Source organism: Periplaneta americana, chromosome 12 (assembly GCF_040183065.1).
Source record: "Periplaneta americana isolate PAMFEO1 chromosome 12, P.americana_PAMFEO1_priV1, whole genome shotgun sequence".
Classification (NCBI taxonomy): domain Eukaryota; kingdom Metazoa; phylum Arthropoda; class Insecta; order Blattodea; family Blattidae; genus Periplaneta; species Periplaneta americana.
Window position 1 is genome coordinate 67,865,277 of NC_091128.1, and position 21,220 is coordinate 67,886,496.

Sequence of the window (21,220 nt, forward strand, 5' to 3'; positions counted from 1 at the left end):
CATAATGCATAAATCCATGTGAAGACAATCCAGTGTTGCTGATTGTCGACAGACACTGTAGTCACAAAAACTTGGATGTAATTCTGTATGCTCGCGCACACCATATTCGCATGCCGAGTCTACCACTGTACACTACACATACGCTCCAGCCCCTGGACAGAGCTTTGATGAAACACATTTAAAAATGTGTACAATGATGTTGTGCAGCATGGATAAGGAGGTACCCTAGACTGAAAACATCCATCAAAGACGTTTCTGGACTTGTGAATGCTGCACTCACCAAAGTGTGCAGGATGGAGATAGCTCAGTCTGCATTTCGATGCATTGAGATATATCCACTGAATTGAAATGTGTTCCAGCCTCTATCCTCAACACATCTGAAACATCCATACGAATTGAAGCCCCTGATGAAGCACAAGCAAGCACTTCTTTGGCAGTACAGAAAGAAACTTCCAGAATGTCAGTTGGAAGTCCTGTCTGTAGCATGAGCCCTAAACCACAGTCCAATGCCAACATTCTCAATACCAAATCTCCTCTTCCCAGTATGGCAGTTGAAAAGATGAACAAGAGAAAGTGTCAGGGAGCACAGAGTGAAATTCTACTTCAAGCCCATACATGAACACAATAGACCTGAAAAGAGGACGCATGGACAAACAACATGTCAACAAAATGAAAGAGAAAAATGTCAAAGCGAAAAGATCATTACAACTGGACACTGAGAAAGAAGAAAAACAACAGAAAAATGTAAAGCTAAGCAAGTAAAGTGACTAGGGAAAAACTAAGTGCGTCATTTGTGGTGAAACATTCGATGAAGAGTGGCTACAGTGCAATTTCTGCAAAGGCGGGGCCCACATTGGATGTTCAGTGTTTTACAAATGTGACGACTGCAAAACGAAATGATGTTATTTCAGAAACATTTCATACGAAAATAAAAGTGTCTGGTATAACCCGCCACTATTTTGAAACAACAAAAATCAGTGACTTTAACAATAGTGACTTAATGATTGTTCAATATTTCTGTATTCTTTGATAGTATATAGGATCGTAGGAGGCCTAGGCAAGGAAGTATTGTGATCCTTCTTATAAGTTATATTTCGGGAATATTGACTAAGTGCTTCATAAATACAGAGCCATTATTATCAATGGTTTCAAAAAACAGAGGCCGGCCACGCCCTGCATGGTTTCCGCTGAACACGTAACCTTTCCTCTGGCACTTCTATAACACATAACAGTACTAACAATAAATGTTCAATAATTTGGACTTACATGCTCCTGATAAATTAATGAACAACACTCTGAAGTTCCACATCATTGATAGCCTCGATTTCTTCTCCTATATAATCTTTTAGCTCATCTATAGAATGAAGATTTTTCCTATAAACCCTACCTTTCAGTGTTCCCCATAAATAAAAATCACAGGGTGTTAGATCTGGACTTCGTGGAGCCCAGTTTCAATAATTTTATTGCATTTCTTGCAGAAAACTGAGATATTTCAGTTTCATGTGCTAAATGCTTTAGAGATTTTTGAGGGGTATGTTCTAATCTTTCACCAGTCTCATCTAATTTTTCTTCTGTAAGAACACTATGTTTTCTGTTTGATTTTCGATTTTTCACTGAGCCTGTTTATTTAAATCTTTCAGCAAATCTTTTCATTGTTTTGGAGAAGGCACAGGTCTGTTTGGAAACTTTATTCGAGATTTTAGTCTTGTTTTCGCATATGAGCTTCTGCCTTTTATGTACGTATTGAACATATACACATGTTCACACAATGAGAATTACCTAAATACACAATAATCACTAAACTTTATACACTCAACATTGTACATTCGAATTGAGAGTTTCATAACATGACTTCTAAGTGCACCAAATGTCATATGGCTACTGGAGGTCGATTGCACGGGAGAAATGGTTACATGCACGCTGGAAACCATGCAGGGCACGGTTGGCTACTGTTTACTGAGACCATTGATAATAATGGCTCTGTACATTCACTTTTTTGTTTAAATATTGTTCGTGTTCATGTACAAGTGTTAGGAAAGTGAATTTGAATTTTTGTGATACAGGATTATTGTAACTGTGAAGACATCAAATTTGTGTCTGTTTCATTGGTTGTTGATTCTGCCTGGTTACCATCCATTCTTTAGAAATATCTACATACTTATACACTATTAGAAAATTATTTATTACTAATTCTAAATCAATATTATCTACTCATTCTACATAATTAATGTGTATGAAGTCATCATTCCGGACTTATTTACTACAGTTAGTAGTTTGGATACGAATAATATAATAAATTACTTTATAATTTTGTGATTCCATGTCCTCTAATCAAAATATAAATGTAGTTGCTGCTGAATGCCCTATGTGTAAGAAGATATGTAAATCTACTGCAGGTGTTAACATACATTTAGGAAAGGCACATCCTGAATATCAAAGGATAAAGTAGTTGAACATTATTCTTCAACCAGCTCCCAGCAGATAATACTAAATTCTCCATCGACTTCCAGCCAACCTGATGAAAATAATACTTCTATAAATACTCCTCTTATTCAAAATGCACCAGTTACGAATCCTGATTCTGTAGAAAACTCGTAGTAGACTGTAGAAGATATTCATAAAGCTTTATACAACATTAAAGCAGACACATCTCCAAGTCTGGATAAAATAACTGTTAGTATCTTAAAGACATTTAAAAACTGAGAGGTTTCTATCATTAATGGTGAATACTATTCTTTATTTTAACTATGTTTCTAAATCATTGAGATCCGCACGAACAATTTTAATATACAGAGGAGGAGATGTCAATAACATCAAGGAATGGAGACCTATTTCAGTCTTTTCAGTAATTAGAAGAATTATTGAACGAGTTTTTTTGTTCAAAACTTCGCTCTTACATTATCCTAAATACTCAACAAAGAGATTTGTAAACTTGCCAGGAATACACATTAACTCTTCTCTAGTTAATGGATGTTTTAAATATGCTAAATTGAAAAAGAAGAATTGCTGCATTGTATTTTTTAATGTTTCGGAAGCTTTTGATTCGTGGGAACAGTAAGTTTGGCAACTCAACCATTGTTACCATACCAACAGGCCTACCACATATGAAGGGTACACGCGAAAAATGATCAAGGTCCATCAAAAATCGAAATTGAGTTAATAATGCCATATTATAGTGGAAAGGAAGTACTATCATGTGGTCTAGCTAGTAATAAGAAATAATCGTTCTTGACATTCCACTACGTCAATTTCTGTTAAATACACACATAAGAAAGTATTAAGTGCTTAAACTTTAAAATTCGTTTTTCTCGAAACTTTCTAAAATGGACCTTGATCGTTATTCCCGTGTATCCTTCATATGTGATATTCAACTTTCCTGTCTTATCCCATCTTTAAAAAAAAAAACAGGTATAGGATAGTTGTACACATTCTTTGTATGAATAATGAACCCAGAGGAGAATGAGGGAACATTAAAAACTTGAAAATTTTCTGATTTTATTCTTTAATTTTTCACACATCAATACAAAATTGTAGATAGGAGTATATAAATTAGGTAGTACCCAACAAGTTTTTAAATTCTTAGGCAATCTCATAATTTTATATATTTGGATTAACTTCGAACTTTTGCTTAAATAAAAATGTTACATAATTTTCATCATACATAATTTGTCAATGATGTGATTATAGCAGTGATAAACATTGATCTATCCTCTCAAAGTCACAAGAATGTTTTCAATCATTTAATATTTTTCAATTTTAACATTTTATGGTATGGGTACATATTATCTGTAGCTTGAACTTGTGAATACACAATCACATAATTATATGGAACTTTTACGTGTTGTTAAATTATGTTATCAGGAATTTTTTTTAACCCAAGCCACCAGGTTGTCATTTGACATTTCTGGTCCTCCTGGCAATGGCTTATTTGTAACTCACTTCTGGGGTTGGGGCACCTGGAAGGCAGAGTTACACTGCCCCGATGATATGATAGGATGATTATGAAGTGCCAGGTGAGATCTTAAATTTAACCCTAACCTAATTTCCAGACCATGGACGAAGACAGGAACATTCCCCTTTAAGAAAAAATTTCTGTGTTCTAACCGGGAATCGAAGCTCTGACCACTAGCCCATGAGGCTGGTCAGATGTGAGAGATATTAAGTGTTTGATTTCACTAATTATAACTTTCTTAATTTGGTCATGACGAGCTGAAGACCTTGATCTGAACTATTGTAAAGAAATCCACTGTTTTCATTTTTCAAAAGAACAATCCACTATGCTCTCAAGATTTCGTCTAAATTTATTACTTGTACATGGAATGTATTAAAAATGTATATTTTAAATTGTGAAAATTTAATCCTTTTCAATATAGAACAATGCAAAATGTTCTCAAGAGTTAGATTTTAAATTTGTGACTTCGAAAACAAAACTGTTAAAACAACAGTATCACTAATAAATTGTGAAAATTCACCCTTTCTTTTTAGACGTGGACTGAATTTCAAATTACAGTGTATATGTTTGCTTATATGTTACAGACTCTACTCTAGATACTGAAGATATAAACAATTGCCTGCAACAAATGGAGACAGCAACCCACAGATTAGACAAGCTGTGCAAGTCCTGGAGAGGATATGACAAAGTGAATACTATAGTGGAGTCACTGCATCATCTTATCAAAGATTTGAGATCCACATTTGATTCTGACCATGAAACGTCACAACTACTTAAAGATAGTTCACAAGATAGTCAACTGCTTGGTGATTTAAGTCCAGATAAATACTTTCATCACCCCCTTTCAGATTGTGCAATCCCAAGTAGATCAATTCTACAATCTCCTTGTCGTAATGCATCATCTCGGACTCAGAAGGCAGTGAGGTTTTTTCTTACTACCAGTCAGCAGTGTCAATATCCTGACTGACATTCAACATGGAGTAAAAGTTGAGTGCTTTCATATTGTTTTAATGTTCTAAAATATAAATAAACTGCAACATTTATTGTTGATGTGTTGTGTTATTGTAAAGGTATGGTCATATGTCACTATGTCTGCTGTGCAACACAAGAGCTGCAAAATTTGCGAGTCTGTTTACATACAAGACGCTACTTTTCAGCCACAATTCAACTGTAACTTTGTGTCTGCTATATGGATTTCTACACTTTCACACAGTGACTGAATTAGGCTTTTGAATATTCTACCCGTGTCCTGGAACTTGACATTTCCAACACCTCGGCAGATAGGTAAGACCAGAGGGCTTGTTATCCCAGGCTAATCAGGGCTAGTGTTTATACAGGGAAATTAATAATTGCTGAAATCAAATGAAGCAAGTGTATGTGGGAACATAGGCTGAGAGAGAACTGTTTCCTTGAGGGGGACAAAGCAAAACCATAGAATCCCCATATAACAGGGTTATGGGGGACATCATTTATCTCCTCCCCCTATTATAGCTTGACATGGTACAGTATATCCGAATATAATAATTTAATAAAGGTATTTTCGGGGGGCATGTTTCTTACAGTGTTACATCTATATCCACTATGTTTCGAACAGTTGTATAGGATTTGACCTGTAGATTTACTAAAAATTATAATAGGGCATAACTTAAAAACAATCTCCTCTTTTTTTTCTCTCATACAGAAACCCATGCATATATCAATAACACTACGCCACAGTGCTAACAGAAACTTTTTTATATGAAGCTTACCTTCCTGAAGATATCATGAAATGCAAACTCTATTATTTTATTATAATCTCGTCTTTAAGTTTACATATTATATCAGGATCACTTTTCTTTTTTCTGTATTATTGTGCAGTGTTATTCATATCTCCAAGTGGTGGCCTGAAAACCTGCACACTTCTAACACATGAGTATAGGCTGTTACAAAAGAAACATTGCAGTGCCTCCATTCCTCAAATGAGGTATACAAATTCTTATACATTGAGAAATTTTGATCTGAAGACATTAATTCATCAATTTAAGCACAGAAACTTAATCATAAAGAAAACCAGAGATCTTTTGAATTCAATATTTTCTAACATTAATAGAAAAAAGGAAAGTTTAGACAAGTTTGGGGGGGGGCAGCCTCCCCCTCCCCATAACTCTGCCTATGTGTGGGAACTATAAATAATTGATTCTGGATTAATAAAAGTATGTATGTAGTTTCGAAACATCGGAAATGTCATATTCCAGGACACAATGGAATACCCAAAAGCCTAACATCACAGTCTACTATATACAGTCACGAAGCTCGAGTTTTGAGGGTGCTAGAAACAATAGACTGTGCATTGCCTGTAATGAGGCGATATTAGTGATCCTAGCATGAGCAACTATCTAATGTTTGCATATTTACTACGTATTATTTTTTTCTGTCCCAATTGTTACTGAAAGTTAACATTCTTATTATAAAGCTGTCAGAAAGAACTGTAGTATTAATAATCAATGGTACTATTCTCGTAATGTTGGCAACTCTGCTCGTCTCTATTGCACAGGCTCTTGGATGACTTCCATTTGCCTTCTCTTTGAAACTATGCTATGTTGTACATTAGGAATTGTCACAAATCGTTTGACGTGATGAAAACCATTTGAAGTACAGTATTAATGGTACATTTGCGTGACAAAACTACTGCAAAAGATTCAACAAAACCAATATAAAAAAAAGTGGCTGTAACCCTAATCCTGTTCATAAGTGAGTTGCGCAGTTTTTCATACTGCAGTGACATGTAACCATACTTTAAAATCTGTAATAACTAATCAAAGTAGTCCTCAATGTCAATATTAGGGTTTAGAAGGTCTTCTCCATATGCACTGAGATCAAGCTGGTTTAATATTAAGTTCTCACACATTTCCTCCAAATCAGTTTCTCCTATAAGGACTGCTCCCTGCATTTTTCCATCCTTCATTACCAACTTTATATATTCTGTATCCTTAGTAATTCTGAGAAGAACCTCGTATTGTCTATTGAGTGTTTGACCATTGAAAAGACCTAGTAACACAACTTTGTATCCGAAAAAACGTGTGACATGTGAGAATAATTCGAAACAGAAATCCTGAAGCACTTCCTCGCCTGCTAATGATCCTGCCATGCTCTTAGCTGCGTACATCCCCATCTGCCGAGCCTGTGTCCATAACCTCATCTGAAACCAATGGGCAGCACAATCCCACGATGCAGTACAGACGTCTCCTGCGGCAAATATATCAGGCAGGGATGATTCCATCTTCCAGTTCACCTTAATTCCTCCATCTTCTGCAAGAGCCAGTCCCTCATTTTTTTCAAACAAGGAGCTGTTTGGCACAACACCAGTAGCAGAGACAATGAAGTCACATCCGTATGTTTTACCATTGGTCAGCTGAACATACACAGGCCATGATTCGCCACACACATCTGTCGAGTCAGTTCTATGAGTGATATCCTTAACTTCAGTTTCATATTCCACTGTGACTTTGGTTCTGCTGGTGTAACTCCCATGAATATTGAAATTGGAATGCCAGTCTGGACCCAATGCTGCTCCTCTTGGCGCATCTTTTAGGTTAGAGGACCCCTCCAAGGTAAATTGCATTCTTTTTACAACTGATGATTTTTCAGCAATTTCTTTGTCGCCTCCTTTCATGAGCTTTGTTTGAAAAAACTCAGCAGCCCCCGGATCCACAAATGTGGCTGATATATGCTTATCTTTAATGGACCATATTATCTCTACACCTTCTACTTCATGCACGAGCTCTGTTGCTATACCACCATTTCCCACAACGACAATCCTGCGAGCTTCCTTTATCCTATTCTGAAATTCTTCTACAGATTCGGTATCACGTATTCCAAGAATGTATGGATTTTCTTCGCCTATTAACTTTGGACTTCCACCTGTACAAATACAAAGTTTCTCATATTTGAAACATTTCCCTTGAGATGTGGAAACTGTATGTTCTACACTGTCTATGGATGTTACAGTATCTTGTATTACAGAAACCATTGGATGTGTATCTGCAAATGCTTCAGCTTTAAGTTCTTTGACATCAAATTGACAGAGAGTTTTTGACAAATGAATAATGTTGGTGGTAGCCTTAACAAGCGGGGAAGCTGTAAGGAGGAGTACTTGCTTGTCAGGACACAAAAATTCCAATCCTTCCACACAAGATACACCAGCAATTCCACCTCCCACTACAATAAACGTGTAGTTCTCCATCTTCTGCATTTATGGGTGAAACTAAATATACTTACTAACAACTATGGTTTGTAATAGAGAGAGTAATTGTATGCACGGAAAGGAACATCAAATGTAATGTAACCGTAGTCTTTTGCCCTTTCTATTGCTACCAGTAGTTCTTTGTGACGCTTCTGGCACAGTCCTGTTTTCCTGTTGAAACAGAAATAATATTACAGTACTAATTTTATAAATACATCGCACAATAAGCAGCTCATTATTTCAACAATCATACTTACGAAAAACTGAGTACTTCTCCAGTATGTGGTGAGATGAACTGTTTTAGCAAGTCTACATTCTCGTGATGTAACACCAAGTACTCGTCTCTACAAACTGGACATGGGTTGCCAGTAGATATTTGTCCAGCTCTCTGAAAATTGACACCAATTCTTATACATCCAACAGTGACTATACTGATTAATCAATTGTCATGGGAAAGATGACAGAAAACACTATCTACATTTGTTACAGAATAGTACACACTAGATACATCTCTGCATCAAAATCCACAGTTAATTCCCGATTTACCACGAAAATCGTCTGTAGCTGCATTTAGATTGGCAACAGGCCATGATTGTTTGGCTAAACACCTGTATAGAATTGGAATATATCAGTCCCCTAACTGCCCATTGTGCAACTCAAACGAAGAAATGGATTCGGAACACCTCAAAATCTGTGCTTCATTGGCTGGTCATGATAATATCTTTGAAAAATATTGGAGTGCAAGAGGTCAAATAACTTTATTGTCAAGCTCCTGGCATTAGAAAACAACAACAAAGGAAGCAGGATGGCTGCACATAGTAGTTGATGCCAATGAAGCAGAATTGGACAGCATACAACAAAGGACACATATTAAAGTATATAATGTCCCAACCATTTCTTCTTGGCACAATATGGTAAAATTTACATTTTATATTCCCATTATGTCCATATGCAGAGGCTAAGAGATGTCTTCCAGTTCAACTGATGATTTTAGTCCTCTTTGAAAAGTCAAAAGGAAAAAGTTTCGACTTTTATAAAACAAATCACAGCAGCAAAAATACGTAAATAAATATCATCTTACTTTTAAGAGTACTTTGAAATTTTCATTTATGCACGATTGTTTTTTATGTACTAGGCCTTGAAAGTTATGAAACCATTCTTCATAACATAAAACTATACTGAAATAGACCCATTAGAGTGCACTTATTGTTACTTAGTTACTATTACAGTGCAGTTTTGCGAAGGCTTTGGAATAATATTGCTCTAAATTTTCATTGCAAAATACATGATTGTGCAAAAAAAAATGTTGTACAATACACTCACTCTGCTCGTTTTTCAAACTTTTCCTCGGTTTTGTAAAAAAGCACTTCTCAACCGTGTATCATAATATACTATTACAGAACTCTTAGAATTATTCTAATTTATTGCTATAAAACGTAATGTTATGATATTGAGTTCATTCACATATTATATGATAAATGAGTGAATGAAATTTGTTTGCTTTTGAAACGTTGGTTTTTCAGTTTAATGCATTTTTTTTACATCCCCCCCCCCTAAAAACTGTCTTATTTTAAAATGCATCTCTTCTGTCAGGGAATACTGTAGTTATTGACCCATTACATTATATATTTCTAGAACATATTATTTTCAGGTTATTTTGAGATATTTATTGCAGACCTTTCATTACTAAAAGCTTCACAATCCATTTCAATTTCCCAATTATTTAAATGTTTGGTGTGGTCACAGGTCAGAAAGAATTAACTTTCCATCCAACATATTTAATGGAATGGAGATAAATCCAAATATGTTTGTTTTGCATTCAACCCCTTTTGGTATGACCAATATCCACTCTGATTAGTGCAAACTGCCTGTGTTCAAATAACTTCATTTGTGTAATCCACTCATAGACCATATTATACTTACGATGCAAGTTTTTCTAGTCTTTCTTGGAGGAAAAGCACCTTTATGATTTCTTCTATATTCAGTCCAAACTGGTTTATCACCGTAAGTTATCTTGTATGCTGAAATGAAATCATTTAGGCTAATTAAATTTAAATAGATACATTTGTTTACAATTTAGATACAAACACCCTCACTTCATCATAATGTAAACTTTGATAACTCAAATTAAGATCTCTTTTCATATTATTACATTAAACAAGTATAAGAAAACAGAAATGCATCTTGACTGTTCAGGATATTATCTTGATGGTTTGTTTCGAAACAACAAATATTTATGATTCCTTCATGCACCATATTACCTGAAAACTTCGGATTAAAATTTCTTCTTTCCAATGCCATACATACCTTCACTTTTCAAGTATTTCATACTAGTTTCTACAGGAATGATTTTGGTGCGATCACGTGATGGATCAATTTTTTCAGGATCATCTTTTACTTCCTTGTCACAGTGCAATGGAACACTAAGTGTTAAAGTGCGCACAGAAATATCCTGCATTAAAGAAGAAAGAAGACAAGAAGTAATGCTAGCAAGTCACAACGTAATAAAAAAGATTAATTAAAAATTCTGACTATTGTTTACTTTTTCTTTTCTTCTTCTTTTAAGTAAAGTGTGCTCTTCACATCATAACCAATCTTATTATTATATAAATTATAAAGAAAAATTATCGTGATACTGAAAAATAACCTGTGTCGAAATTTTTGCAGTAATACATGTTTTCAGCATCCATAATACCGAAGAAGTGGTTTTTGGCATGCTGTCTGTTAATCTGTCTGTGTACAGCTATTTTTCCTATTGGACAGATTTCGTTCAAAATCAATATCTACAGTCCTCAAAGAAATTGTTGCAATAAACTAATACTAGTGGCTTGTGCAGCAAATGTTGCAAGCTAAGTTCATTAGAAGTTCAAATAAACATTTTTTAGATTTATTTTCCAGAAAGAATACCAGACATTTTGAATGATGATGTAACATTCAAAGCAATGTAATAACTCAATGAACTGCCTTGAAATTAGAGGACGGTATCACTAATTTTCCTGCTAAAAGATCTTGTTGAAGTCATCAGCAGATTACAAAATCTTATACACCTCGTATTTTATCAGTAAGTGAGATCTCTTGGTTTTTCCTTAAAAACTGTAACCATTGCACTTCTTCCCGGCAATACTGGTCCACTAAACATTGCTGTATTAACTTGTGTGAGTAATGAATATGTGACATACACATTAAAATTTCTAACTGCATTGGTTGAATAGAATTTCTCTAATTACTGTAAGTGAAAGAAAACATAACCTCGGCTATATAATAATTACCTGATTATGTTGGTGTAGCTATGAAAGAGTGATGGAAAAGATACAAAAATTGATATGAGCAATGACCCTTGCCCGTGTAGTAACATACCGTAATTTGAACTCCGCGAGTGCATTATTTCCTGGGTTCGAGGCTTGTATAGAGATAATTACTATGCATATGAAAGTGTTAAAAAAGTCAAAATTTACATACATAATGATTTTTGATCATAGTAATAAGCCAACTTTGTAAAGGAATTATTTCCTGAGTTCGAATCTTATAAAATTAGCCTATAAGACGTAATTAGGGTTTGGTGTAGGGCTCTTGTGTCTAACTATGGAGTTAAAAATTTGTATTACTGACTACAAAAAATTCTTTACGAGAATGGAAGAAGGTAAGAATTTGTTAATTCAAATGTATTACTGCAATATTATCTTAAGAAGGTAAGAATATTGTAATTCAAACGTAGCCTTTTACAGCAAAGGAAAAGTGAAAGAAGTTACCGGGATTTAACTGTTGCCAGTTAAGCATTACCCACCAAGTGCAGCACTCCATAATGATTTAAGGATTACGTACGTAGTTATGTGTTGAAAGTTGTGGTAGATAATTATTAGGCCCTCTTTGTACACCTAGGTAGTTAGGCCTACAATTAGTAGTCTACATCGGATATATAGTGAACACATTTTTAATTATAACATGTTACCTCGAATTCTTGTTTATTAAATGTTTCCTTGATGTATTTTACAACATATTGTGATCCAAGATGATTATGAAGAAACAGAATAAAGGTAAGCACTTGGCTAATAGTATGTTTTACTTCAATCATGAACACTGCAATTTTATATGTATTAAAAAAGTGAATTTTCATTAGGCCTACATAATAAGACAAATATCACTACAGAACAAATGAGTAATTACAACAGTCATTACAAAATTTCATCTGAAAGTTTAGCATGTCTGAACAGCTGATTGCTAAAATCAGCTGTTAGCTCTGCCGATACTAGCGACATGGTTGGATTAATTAAGAATTAGATCTCCCTGAGCTTGATTTTAGTACCAACAACAAGAGTTGTCTCTACTGTATCTTCTTTATACTGTGGCCTGTCTTTCTCATTAACCACAATGTGAGTTCTAAATATGTAAGCAATTCTGCAGGTCATGGCCTACAGGTATATGGTTTATTGTAGTGTGTTTTTTTGTCTTTTCCTGAAAAGCCATTAGTTCTCAAAACTGACATGTGAATTTTGGAAAATTATGCAAGGATAATTGACATTTCACTGAAAACTGTTATTTTTTCGCATATCCTTGGATGCCAAGCTTCAAAATGAGGGGTCATTCATTAAAATCCATTCAGCCATTTTCCCGTAATTTCCATTACCACTTCAAATTATTATATACATTTTATGAGAAAAAAAAAAAAAGATCGCATGTTTCATAAGTTTGCAATAAAATAATATGCAATAATTTTTGAGCACTATATAAGTAAATTTATCCAGAAATGATGCAAAGAAAATGTACCGGTAATACGTAAATTTTCAATTAGTACATACAGTCATGAAGCTCAATATGTAGGGAATATGCATCCAATGACAGTTGAACTTAAGTTGCTAGCCACTAGGATCGCTACTATCACACAGTCTATTGTTCCTAGTACTCTGTTGCTAACCACTTGGAGCATTGTATCGCGAGAAATACAAAAAAATCAACTCAAGCTTCGTGACTTTATGTACTAGAATATATTAGTTTTTTAATTTTCTTCGACACAAGTCATAACGTAGGGAACAATTGCACCAATAGTTGCAGTACTATACCCTAGTGCCTATGATGATAGGCTAGTAGGCTAAATATGTTGGAATCACTGCCTGCTGGATCACATCCTATGGCTGCTTATACTGCCTGCTCAATCAAAGTTATTTTACCGCTAGGTGGCAGGCAGTGCCCACCGCTATTAACATTACCAGTATATGCAAATGTCATTACCTGCCACCTAGCGGCTGTTCGCGCATAATCGTTGATTGGGCAGGCAGTTTACGCAGCTATAGGATGCGATCCAGCAGGCAGTGGTTGGAATACACTTCCCATCTTTTTTTTTTTTTTTAATTAGTTACTCGATTGTTTCTTTCACCGTATTCTTTTGTACTTAATATGTAGGCTGACCAGATGTCCCCAATTTCCAGGGACAGTATCCGATTTTGAGTTGCTTTCCCTGGGGAGCAAATGTCCCCGTTCTTGTCCCCGGAAATTAATTTTGTCCCCAGAAGCTTTGATTTTGTTTCAGTAACATTTTACACGTAAATATTTAAGTATTTTGATGGAACTGCTGTGATTCATGCACATTTCTGAACGCTTCTCATATTTTGCACTGTTTGAGAAGAACATAGCACCTTTTTCTTTGGTCATCTTAGCATTCCCATTGAGCGGAAGCATTAGAACTGCTGCAGCATCCATTTGTAAGTAGTTCAAAAAATGAGAAATTTTGTGGCAAACCAACAAGTGAAAAGTGGTATGATGTTTTTCAACATTTCAAAAAAAAAAAAAAATTGGGAAAATTTTAGAACACGGATTGCACCTACCAAATTATGTCTTAAAATACTAAAAAGAGTAGATTTGTCTGCGTTTGTCGAATGCGCATCATTATATTTACGAAAAGGCACTTTTCAGTGCCAATAATTTATTTTGTGTGCACAAGATTGGAATTTTGAAGTAAGAGGGGAAAGGGTGCAATCCGTGTTCTGGAGTTTATCCTTTTGCTCAATGATACATACCGCACCACATGCAAAACACAAAATCTGTATACAAAAGGAACGTCTTATAAATACACTTGATCTAGTATCAGCAGAAAAGTGTCTTTGGGATTCATTTTAGAGTTCCGTCTAACCTTAAAAGTACTGATAGTTTTACGAAATCCTGTTCCTCCCTTCTATTATCCAACAAAAGAACATATGCATTAATTTAGTTGAATTTACCTTTATATCTGTACTGCGTGCACACGTCTGTGCCAATGCATTATGCGCTGCTGTTCGATAATAATAGCAATTTCGAATACCTCGCAATACGATAGAGAACACCATATTGGACCAAAGAGCCCTCTGCCAGTTGTGCCACCACTGCCATCAGGAACATTAGTCTCAAACCAAAGAAGATAGGAGTTGCGAATATAGACTCTGTGGTAAATACTGGTTACACTCATCTATCATATAATATGTGAACGGACTCAATTTCATAATATTAAGTTTTATAGTAATAAATTTGAATAATTATAAGTATTTTGTAGATGAAAATTTCAAAGTACTCTTAAAAATAGATTAATTTGTAATATTTTTATTTACTTATTTGAAGCACTGGTGTTTTCTCTGAGTGGGGGGAGGGGAATGACGCTACTGTGACGCAACGTCGTTAGTCTGATGGTTTCTGTAGCGTAGGTAGGTGTGTTGTGTTAAATTTTAATAAGTATGGTATTGTGTTTCTCTATTATATTTGAGAATCGTCTTTTTGGTGTGGTATTTATATATTGTTTTTATTTTCAGATGCCTAATCAAGAGTGGGATTCATGAGGATTCACTTTCCCAAACAACCAATTCAACTTTTTCTGTCCGTGTAGATAGTGCATAGGACTATTTTACTGTCGAACATGTTCAGTTAACTTTTCTTTTTTAATATTTGGACAGTTTATGAGCATGATGTAAGTGGCTTAAGCCAAATATGTAAATATATATTTTCAATGATCTCTCGAGAATTAGGCTGTTATTGTTACATATAATAAATACAAATAACGTGACGTAGGTAAAATGCACAATGGCGTGAAATGTATGTAGGATGACTTTTTTTTTTTTTATATCGATACTTCCTGTATGACGTAGTAGGGTGGGGTATGCGCAGAAGATTTGCGCATAGTTTGCCAACTTCGTGCTTAGGAGGGCTGCACCTTGTTCGCGTTGAATGCTCCGTGTTTCAATATTATATATGCCACAATAATTCGGATAACTTGAAATTATAGTATGTAAATGATTGTCAAGGAGCTGGGGAATGTAGCCTTGGAAGTTTAGTTTTATATGACCCGTTACTAAAATAGCGTAATATGACCTGGAAAATGAACAAACATTATATAATATAAATGAAGTTTTGGGGTTAGTCCACATTAAAAGTATATAGCAATACTGTGTAAAGACGACGTAGTGATTTTTGTGATAATTGTAGTGTAAATATATCTGAGATAGTGAATTGTGTTATGGACTATTTTGCACCACGCATTTGTTTCTACGGAAGTAGACCTTAATGCGAGACTTCTGTGTTTTCAGATTCAGAACAGTTAAAAGATTTACTTATTTCATGAAGAATTGTGGTTTAATGTGAATTTGGCGTGATAATATTCTCAACTATGGTAAGTTCATATTCATTCCATCGAAAATACAAAATGGCTACCAAGGTCAAATGAAGGGTATTGCATGACAACTCGCTTGATAGAAAGTCTAGAAGCTCTCGGGGAAGGTAATTTTAGTTACGGTTAATGTGAATTGGAATATGTAATACATACTGTGTTGAATTGTAAGTAGCATACTGGAAATAGCTTGCAATTTTTTTTTCGTGTTTCGATCAGCCCAAGGTTGCTAATTTTTTTTTCATGTTTCGATCAGTCCAAGTGATCCAATATGGCTGAAGTTGGGGTTCAATAGGAAGGCAATGGCTGAAGTTGGGGGGGTGCAGAGGGAAGGCATAGGTTCAATATACAATGCAGTATTCATATTTATCGTGACAATAAGGAAATAGATTATTGTAATTCGTAGGATATAATTCTGTTTACTAAAATTTCCTTATTTTGTACTTTTAATCCTGTCTGGAAGTTATATCAAGGAAGTGCTGCTATCTATAGTTAGTTGTAGACATTAGACTTGACTCCATTTCATGAGCTCGATACACCGATGTGATCAAAATCATTACATTAACTCTAAGCTGGAAGGATTTGAAGAGCAACGGTTTCAAGAACAATAGAATTCGTTTTTTTTTTTTTTTTTTTTTCTGGAGTCCTGTATGAAATGAAGTTATCCTCATGAATATTCTGAACTGTGGAATTATGACCACAGTTCATTACCGCGTCTCGCAGACTACGCACTCCATGATTTTGCTACACAGGGAAGGGTAAAAAAAAAAAAGTAGGCCTACTAGTTACAATGATTGATAATTGAGAGGATTTTAAGTATTGGACTGAAAAAAAATATCAGTCTGCTCGAATATGACGTGGGGTTCTATTATTAAAATTTCATGCAAATATTAATGAGACTAGTCGGCCTCGGTAGCGTAGTTTGTAAAGCGCTGGCCTTCTATGGTCGAGGTTACGGGTTCGATCCCGGCACAGGTCAATGATAATTGTGTTTAATTGTAACAGGCTCATGTCCAGTAGATTTACTGGCATGTAAAAGAACTGCGAGACAAAATTCCGGCGACTCTGATATAACGTTTGCAGTTGCGAGCGTATTTAAATAAACCATAATTTAAAATTAAAAATTTTTCAATGTGACTAATTACGATAATTGAAGGTAAACCAGCAATAGCCTATGGGTGCATGTACACGGGCCATCGGATAAATTTCAGAACACGGATTTCTTCCTTTCTCTCTTCAAAATTCCAACCTTGTTTGCACACACAATAAATTATTGGTACTGAAAAGTTTTCATAAGCATGATGGTGCGCAGTCGACAGACGCAGACAAATCTGCACTTTTTAGTATTTTAAGATATAGGTTAATTGTCAGTGAGGAATCCATATGACAAAGTCTTAATGCATCTTAAGCTCGCATTTTAAACTTGATTCTTTAAATGTTCTAACCAGATTGCATGCCTACACGCACAGAAAATTGAACAGTGTAGCAAGTAGCCTAGATAAAAGCTTATTTGGCCATTCGTATTGAAGTTGAGGATTGAGACGCTTCCGAACTGAGCAACTCTTTCTTCTGGTTTGATCACAGGTGATGATGAATATAGATAGCCTATTTGACAGACAGGATTGCAGAAAATGCTTAATGTAGGGATCTGAGTAAATAAAGTGAATATAAGAAGAACTAAATGTGTCTGGTAGAATATATGTTTGAATAATTGGTAATTTCCAAGAAGCTGTCGAGGTCCCTTTTCTCAGTTTTGCACTTAACATACTATGTTGCATTTCCGTCTTCTGTATTGCACGCGTAATCCTTGGATTTATTTTGGCAGCACTTTTCACATTAAATCAAGAAGTACCCCTCGTGCTCCGGTTACGCACTTTGCATTTACGAAGGTCAGGTTTGGTTTAGGTTTTTAACCAAGTTCACGCATGCGCAGCCAACATGTAATACATAGCTGACAATGTACATTTCATCTGAAGATTAGTGATATTAGTGCCGTCTTTTGTTTCATTTTTTTAAATTCATACTATAGAAAGGAAAGCATACAGTACAGTAAGTTCAAAAACGACAGCTGGGTGTACCAAACCGCTTCATAGCTTAGTGATAAAGCGTCTTACTATAAATCGATAATTATCGAATCGAATCCCGGCGACTGAATATGTGGTACCGTAAATTAAGATAAAAATGTGTACTGAAATTAAATATAAGAACACAAAAGTAGAATAATAAAAGAGGGATACGAGAGAAAGGAGAGATAAGTTGAAAGGAAACAGAAGGTGGAGAAAAAAGGGAGAGCTAATAGAAACAAAAAAATTGTGTTTTAATTTGACAAACAACGTAAATGCGAAAACGACCTATGGAATATTGACATCTAGAAAATTACCGAATAATTAATCTAAAATACAATTTGTAACAGTATTTGTATAATTAAAATTTCTTCCTTAGGTTCTCCCTTTTTTAATGTAACTCCTTTTTCCTCCAGTATATATTCCACTTCGTACAGAAGGTTAACAAATTTCCTCGGTGAAGGGAGCTCTAGTATCTCAACAGGACATTGTTGGATTTTAATACTTGATTCTATACTAACAATAGGTCTTCGAAGTAATAAGGCACTGGAAAATAAAAGCATTTTATTAAATAAAAAAAAAAATTGAAATCCGTACGGTGCCTTTTGTCTTGTTACGATTCAGATTTTACCACATTTAATAAGTTCGCTGTGAACATCCTGCACCTTGGGAACCGATGTTAATGTTTTAAATAACAGGTAAGCTGTGGGATATTGGGCCAATATCGCACAATCTGTTGAGACTAATTCCGTCAGAAACACAGCCCACATATTTACAGCTGAGTCGTGTTAAATCGAAACGGGTTATGTTAAATGTTGAGATTTATAGCTGTAAAATTTATGCTAATGCGTACGTTCACTGTTATGTGCCTGTACATAACGTATATTTTGTCTAAATGTTGTATGCTAGATCTAGAAACAGTACTTGTATTGCAATAACAGCTTGAAAACCCCCGAAGTACTTTTGATTATAACGATACTCCAATGCTGAGCAAGCAATAGGATAAAATTTAAAACGTCCAGAAGCTTGCAAAGTAAAAACATTGTTGTTCATAGTGCTCCGGCTTTAAAGTTAGTCGTAGAAAAGTAAATCAAATAGGTACTATTGCAAACTGATCAATGTACTAAACGCATATTTGATGTATTTATAAACTGAAAAGCCAAGTAAGGACAATGGACATAAGTAAGGACAATGGACATAAATTATTTGCATAATAAGAAAATTCATTTTACCTTGGTTGCCATTTTAATTATGTGTGAAAGTGACTCATTATTTTTGCGTTCTGCTATTATTGTTAAATAATTTATTTTATTAATCATTGTTAGCATTGTAGGTAATTCTCCAGAGGAAACACTAAAGGGACTCATCTGTCTTCTCCCTCTCCTAATAACCAGCATAACATGCGAAAATTCAACACAAATGGTCCATTTCCCTAGTATTGCGTCCTGGATCTGTTTTCCAATGACCACTTTTGGGATCATTTAACCTATTTTGCTTTGTGTCCTGGATCTCTCGAGTGTTACATTGGTAACAAGTAGAGAGGAGAGATGGTGGTTACAACAGTGCATTAGAATATATGCAGGTAAATATCGAACGATTTTTATGTGCTAGCAAAAAAAAATCTTTGTCACCTACATCTCGCAGAAACCAGTGGGGTGGGGGGGATAAAGTGCTTCCTTTAGTGTAGCTTTTCTGGAGAATTACTGTATTGTATCTTACTATTATTAGGCTTGTTCTAATTTTAGGAGTATTCTTTCACCTCTGAATACCGTTCTGTTTTTGTTAAGCTTGTGTTTAGCGTAATTTCCGTACACTTTAGCGATTAATGAAGAAAATTCTTGTTCCCAACTATCGAAAAAAATATTGAGATACCGGCACTACATTAGAATTGTGCATGAAAAAAAAAAGGAGCGTTTTAAAGAGCTTTGTAATGATTTATTATACCTCGCATCCTGTACAGAGTGCGTTAATGCATGGTAGCATAAGACATTAATTAATGAAAGTAAAGTCATAAAAATTGAAGTGTTTGTACTGAAATGTAGTGTCCAGTGTTTATTGCAGATGGTACTCTTAGATACGTTGAATATGCCCAAGTTAATCTGTGTTGCATTTTATTTTCACTTTGTTCAGTATTCCATATAAATATACAGTCTGTAAGGGGTATAAGTGCCGTCCTTTCCACAGCCGTCGGGGACGGTCTACAGGATCAAAAAATGTCCATACAACATAGGGTCAAAACTTGATAGTTTTCCCAGAAAAAAATATTCTTATTTTATTCGCGTTATACTGCATGTATCGTTAGTAAAATTATGAAAACATTACATCAGTAGGTATATCTAGCAAAGAGTTAATATTAGTTTAAATAAACATTTGTGTGTTCAGTTACGTTTTCGTGAAATTAAAATTGCATGCTTAAATTTGTTAATATTCTGGCGTGAGAGTCGTGGTAACGTATTCAGCAGGCAGTACCAAGCTGAGTTCAAGCTCCCTGTCCACAGGTCTATTGCCGAGCAGCGGATAACAGTTCGGTACCAGGTATTCGATAAACAACATACAATGTCATTCACAAATCACAGTTTAGGAATATTATACTGTATGTTATTAATTTATGAAGAAAGTCGTAATTCAAGTGAGGCAAGAAGGGTGTACACCGTCAATGTTTTCTGCAATGAAGGTTACCTAATCTGCGGAATTTTGTAGCCTGTTCTCAACGGTTATTAGAAACTAGGGAGTCTCTTACCTCATTTCAAAATTCACACTGCTTTATGGAAGCGGGAGAGATTAAAATGTTGCATTAAAAAAAAAGTTAGTGTGATTTTGTGCTGTAAAACATTGTTTATTTTTAGACGTACAATAAAAAAATTGATCAATATTGCTAATATTGTTAAATAAAATGGAAATTTACCATAAACTTCTATTAATGAGATTGAAAGTTTGTATTTGCTTTCGTTTTATGTAAACAACGGTCCGCCTCTGCATTAGAAGAGAGCATCTGTTTTGTACCGATATGTCTGTATCCACTTGAGCTGTACTGTGTACTTATAAATTCCCTCCTCCCCATCCAGCAACGTTGCCAAACGCCTAATATTGTAAACTTTAATAATTAGTTAAATATTGCAATTAGAAAAAAATTGTGAGGACTTTTTTCTTCTTTATGACATGAACAGTCGGTTAAAATAATAGCACTTATGCCCCTTACACCCTGTACGGGTATATTTGCTCCTAAATTTGCTGCGAAGTTGAGATTTTTTCCCAGCTTTCACATCTGCCACGTTATTCGATCATGATGTGAAGTTTTGCCTACTTGAACATGATGTTGCATTATTGCATTTGTGTAAAGCAGGATGCAGAAATCTGGA

At 35.0% G+C, this 21,220-nt stretch overlaps 4 protein-coding genes across 8 annotated transcripts in view; 2 read left to right on the forward strand and 2 right to left on the reverse strand.

Annotated features, from left to right (window-relative positions):
* neb (kinesin family member nebbish) overlaps window positions 1–5,000 on the forward strand; it is a 328,637-nt gene extending 323,637 nt beyond the window's left edge. The window contains exon 17 of the mRNA XM_069841473.1: window positions 4,537–5,000. Within this exon, the coding sequence (XP_069697574.1) occupies window positions 4,537–4,919 (383 nt within the window). The 3' untranslated portion in view covers window positions 4,920–5,000. The remainder of the gene's footprint in view (window positions 1–4,536) is intronic.
* On the reverse strand, window positions 3,486–8,183 carry Pyroxd1 (pyridine nucleotide-disulfide oxidoreductase domain 1). The gene has a single exon (XM_069841474.1). It carries the CDS (start codon window positions 8,181–8,183, stop codon window positions 6,744–6,746), a length of 1,440 nt encoding a protein of 479 aa, XP_069697575.1. The 3' UTR covers window positions 3,486–6,743.
* Window positions 3,486–14,528, reverse strand: mRpS18B (mitochondrial ribosomal protein S18B). 2 transcript variants are annotated; one of them, XM_069841477.1, is made up of 6 exons: window positions 14,387–14,528; window positions 10,482–10,626; window positions 10,098–10,195; window positions 8,432–8,562; window positions 8,210–8,345; window positions 7,713–7,852 (listed from the first exon to the last, which is right to left on the reverse strand). In XM_069841477.1, exons 1-5 carry the CDS (start codon window positions 14,489–14,491, stop codon window positions 8,216–8,218), a joined length of 609 nt encoding a protein of 202 aa, XP_069697578.1. In that variant the 5' UTR covers window positions 14,492–14,528; the 3' UTR covers window positions 7,713–7,852; window positions 8,210–8,215. The 2 variants fall into 2 exon arrangements, with proteins under 2 accessions (XP_069697577.1, XP_069697578.1); XM_069841476.1 differs by having other exon boundaries at window positions 3,486–8,345.
* A 174-nt stretch (window positions 14,529–14,702) lies between these two features.
* PNUTS (Phosphatase 1 nuclear targeting subunit) overlaps window positions 14,703–21,220 on the forward strand; it is a 199,198-nt gene continuing 192,680 nt past the window's right edge. For 2 of the 4 annotated variants that reach the window (XM_069841469.1, XM_069841472.1), the window contains exons 1-3: window positions 14,703–14,842; window positions 14,948–15,102; window positions 15,719–15,801. In XM_069841469.1, the coding sequence (XP_069697570.1) occupies window positions 15,799–15,801 (3 nt within the window). In that variant the 5' untranslated portion in view covers window positions 14,703–14,842; window positions 14,948–15,102; window positions 15,719–15,798. Of the gene's footprint in view, window positions 14,843–14,947; window positions 15,103–15,202; window positions 15,802–21,220 lie in introns of those variants that run through there. The other 2 variants (XM_069841471.1, XM_069841470.1) reach the window with 2 other exon arrangements.

Bases quoted from the DNA above. Each gene is read 5' to 3' on its own strand.
- mRpS18B (XM_069841476.1), bottom strand. From the start codon at position 14,491: ATGGTGTTCTCTATCGTATTGCGAGGTATTCGAAATTGCTATTATTAT. The intron at 10,627-14,386 runs GTAAATTCAACT...TCTTTAATGCAG, and splicing joins CACGCAGTACAGATATAAAG to GATATTTCTGTGCGCACTTT. The intron at 8,563-10,097 runs GTAAGTATAATA...GTCAATTTTCAG, and splicing joins AGACTAGAAAAACTTGCATC to AGAGCTGGACAAATATCTAC.
- Pyroxd1 (XM_069841474.1), bottom strand. From the start codon at position 8,183: ATGCAGAAGATGGAGAACTACACGTTTATTGTAGTGGGAGGTGGAATT.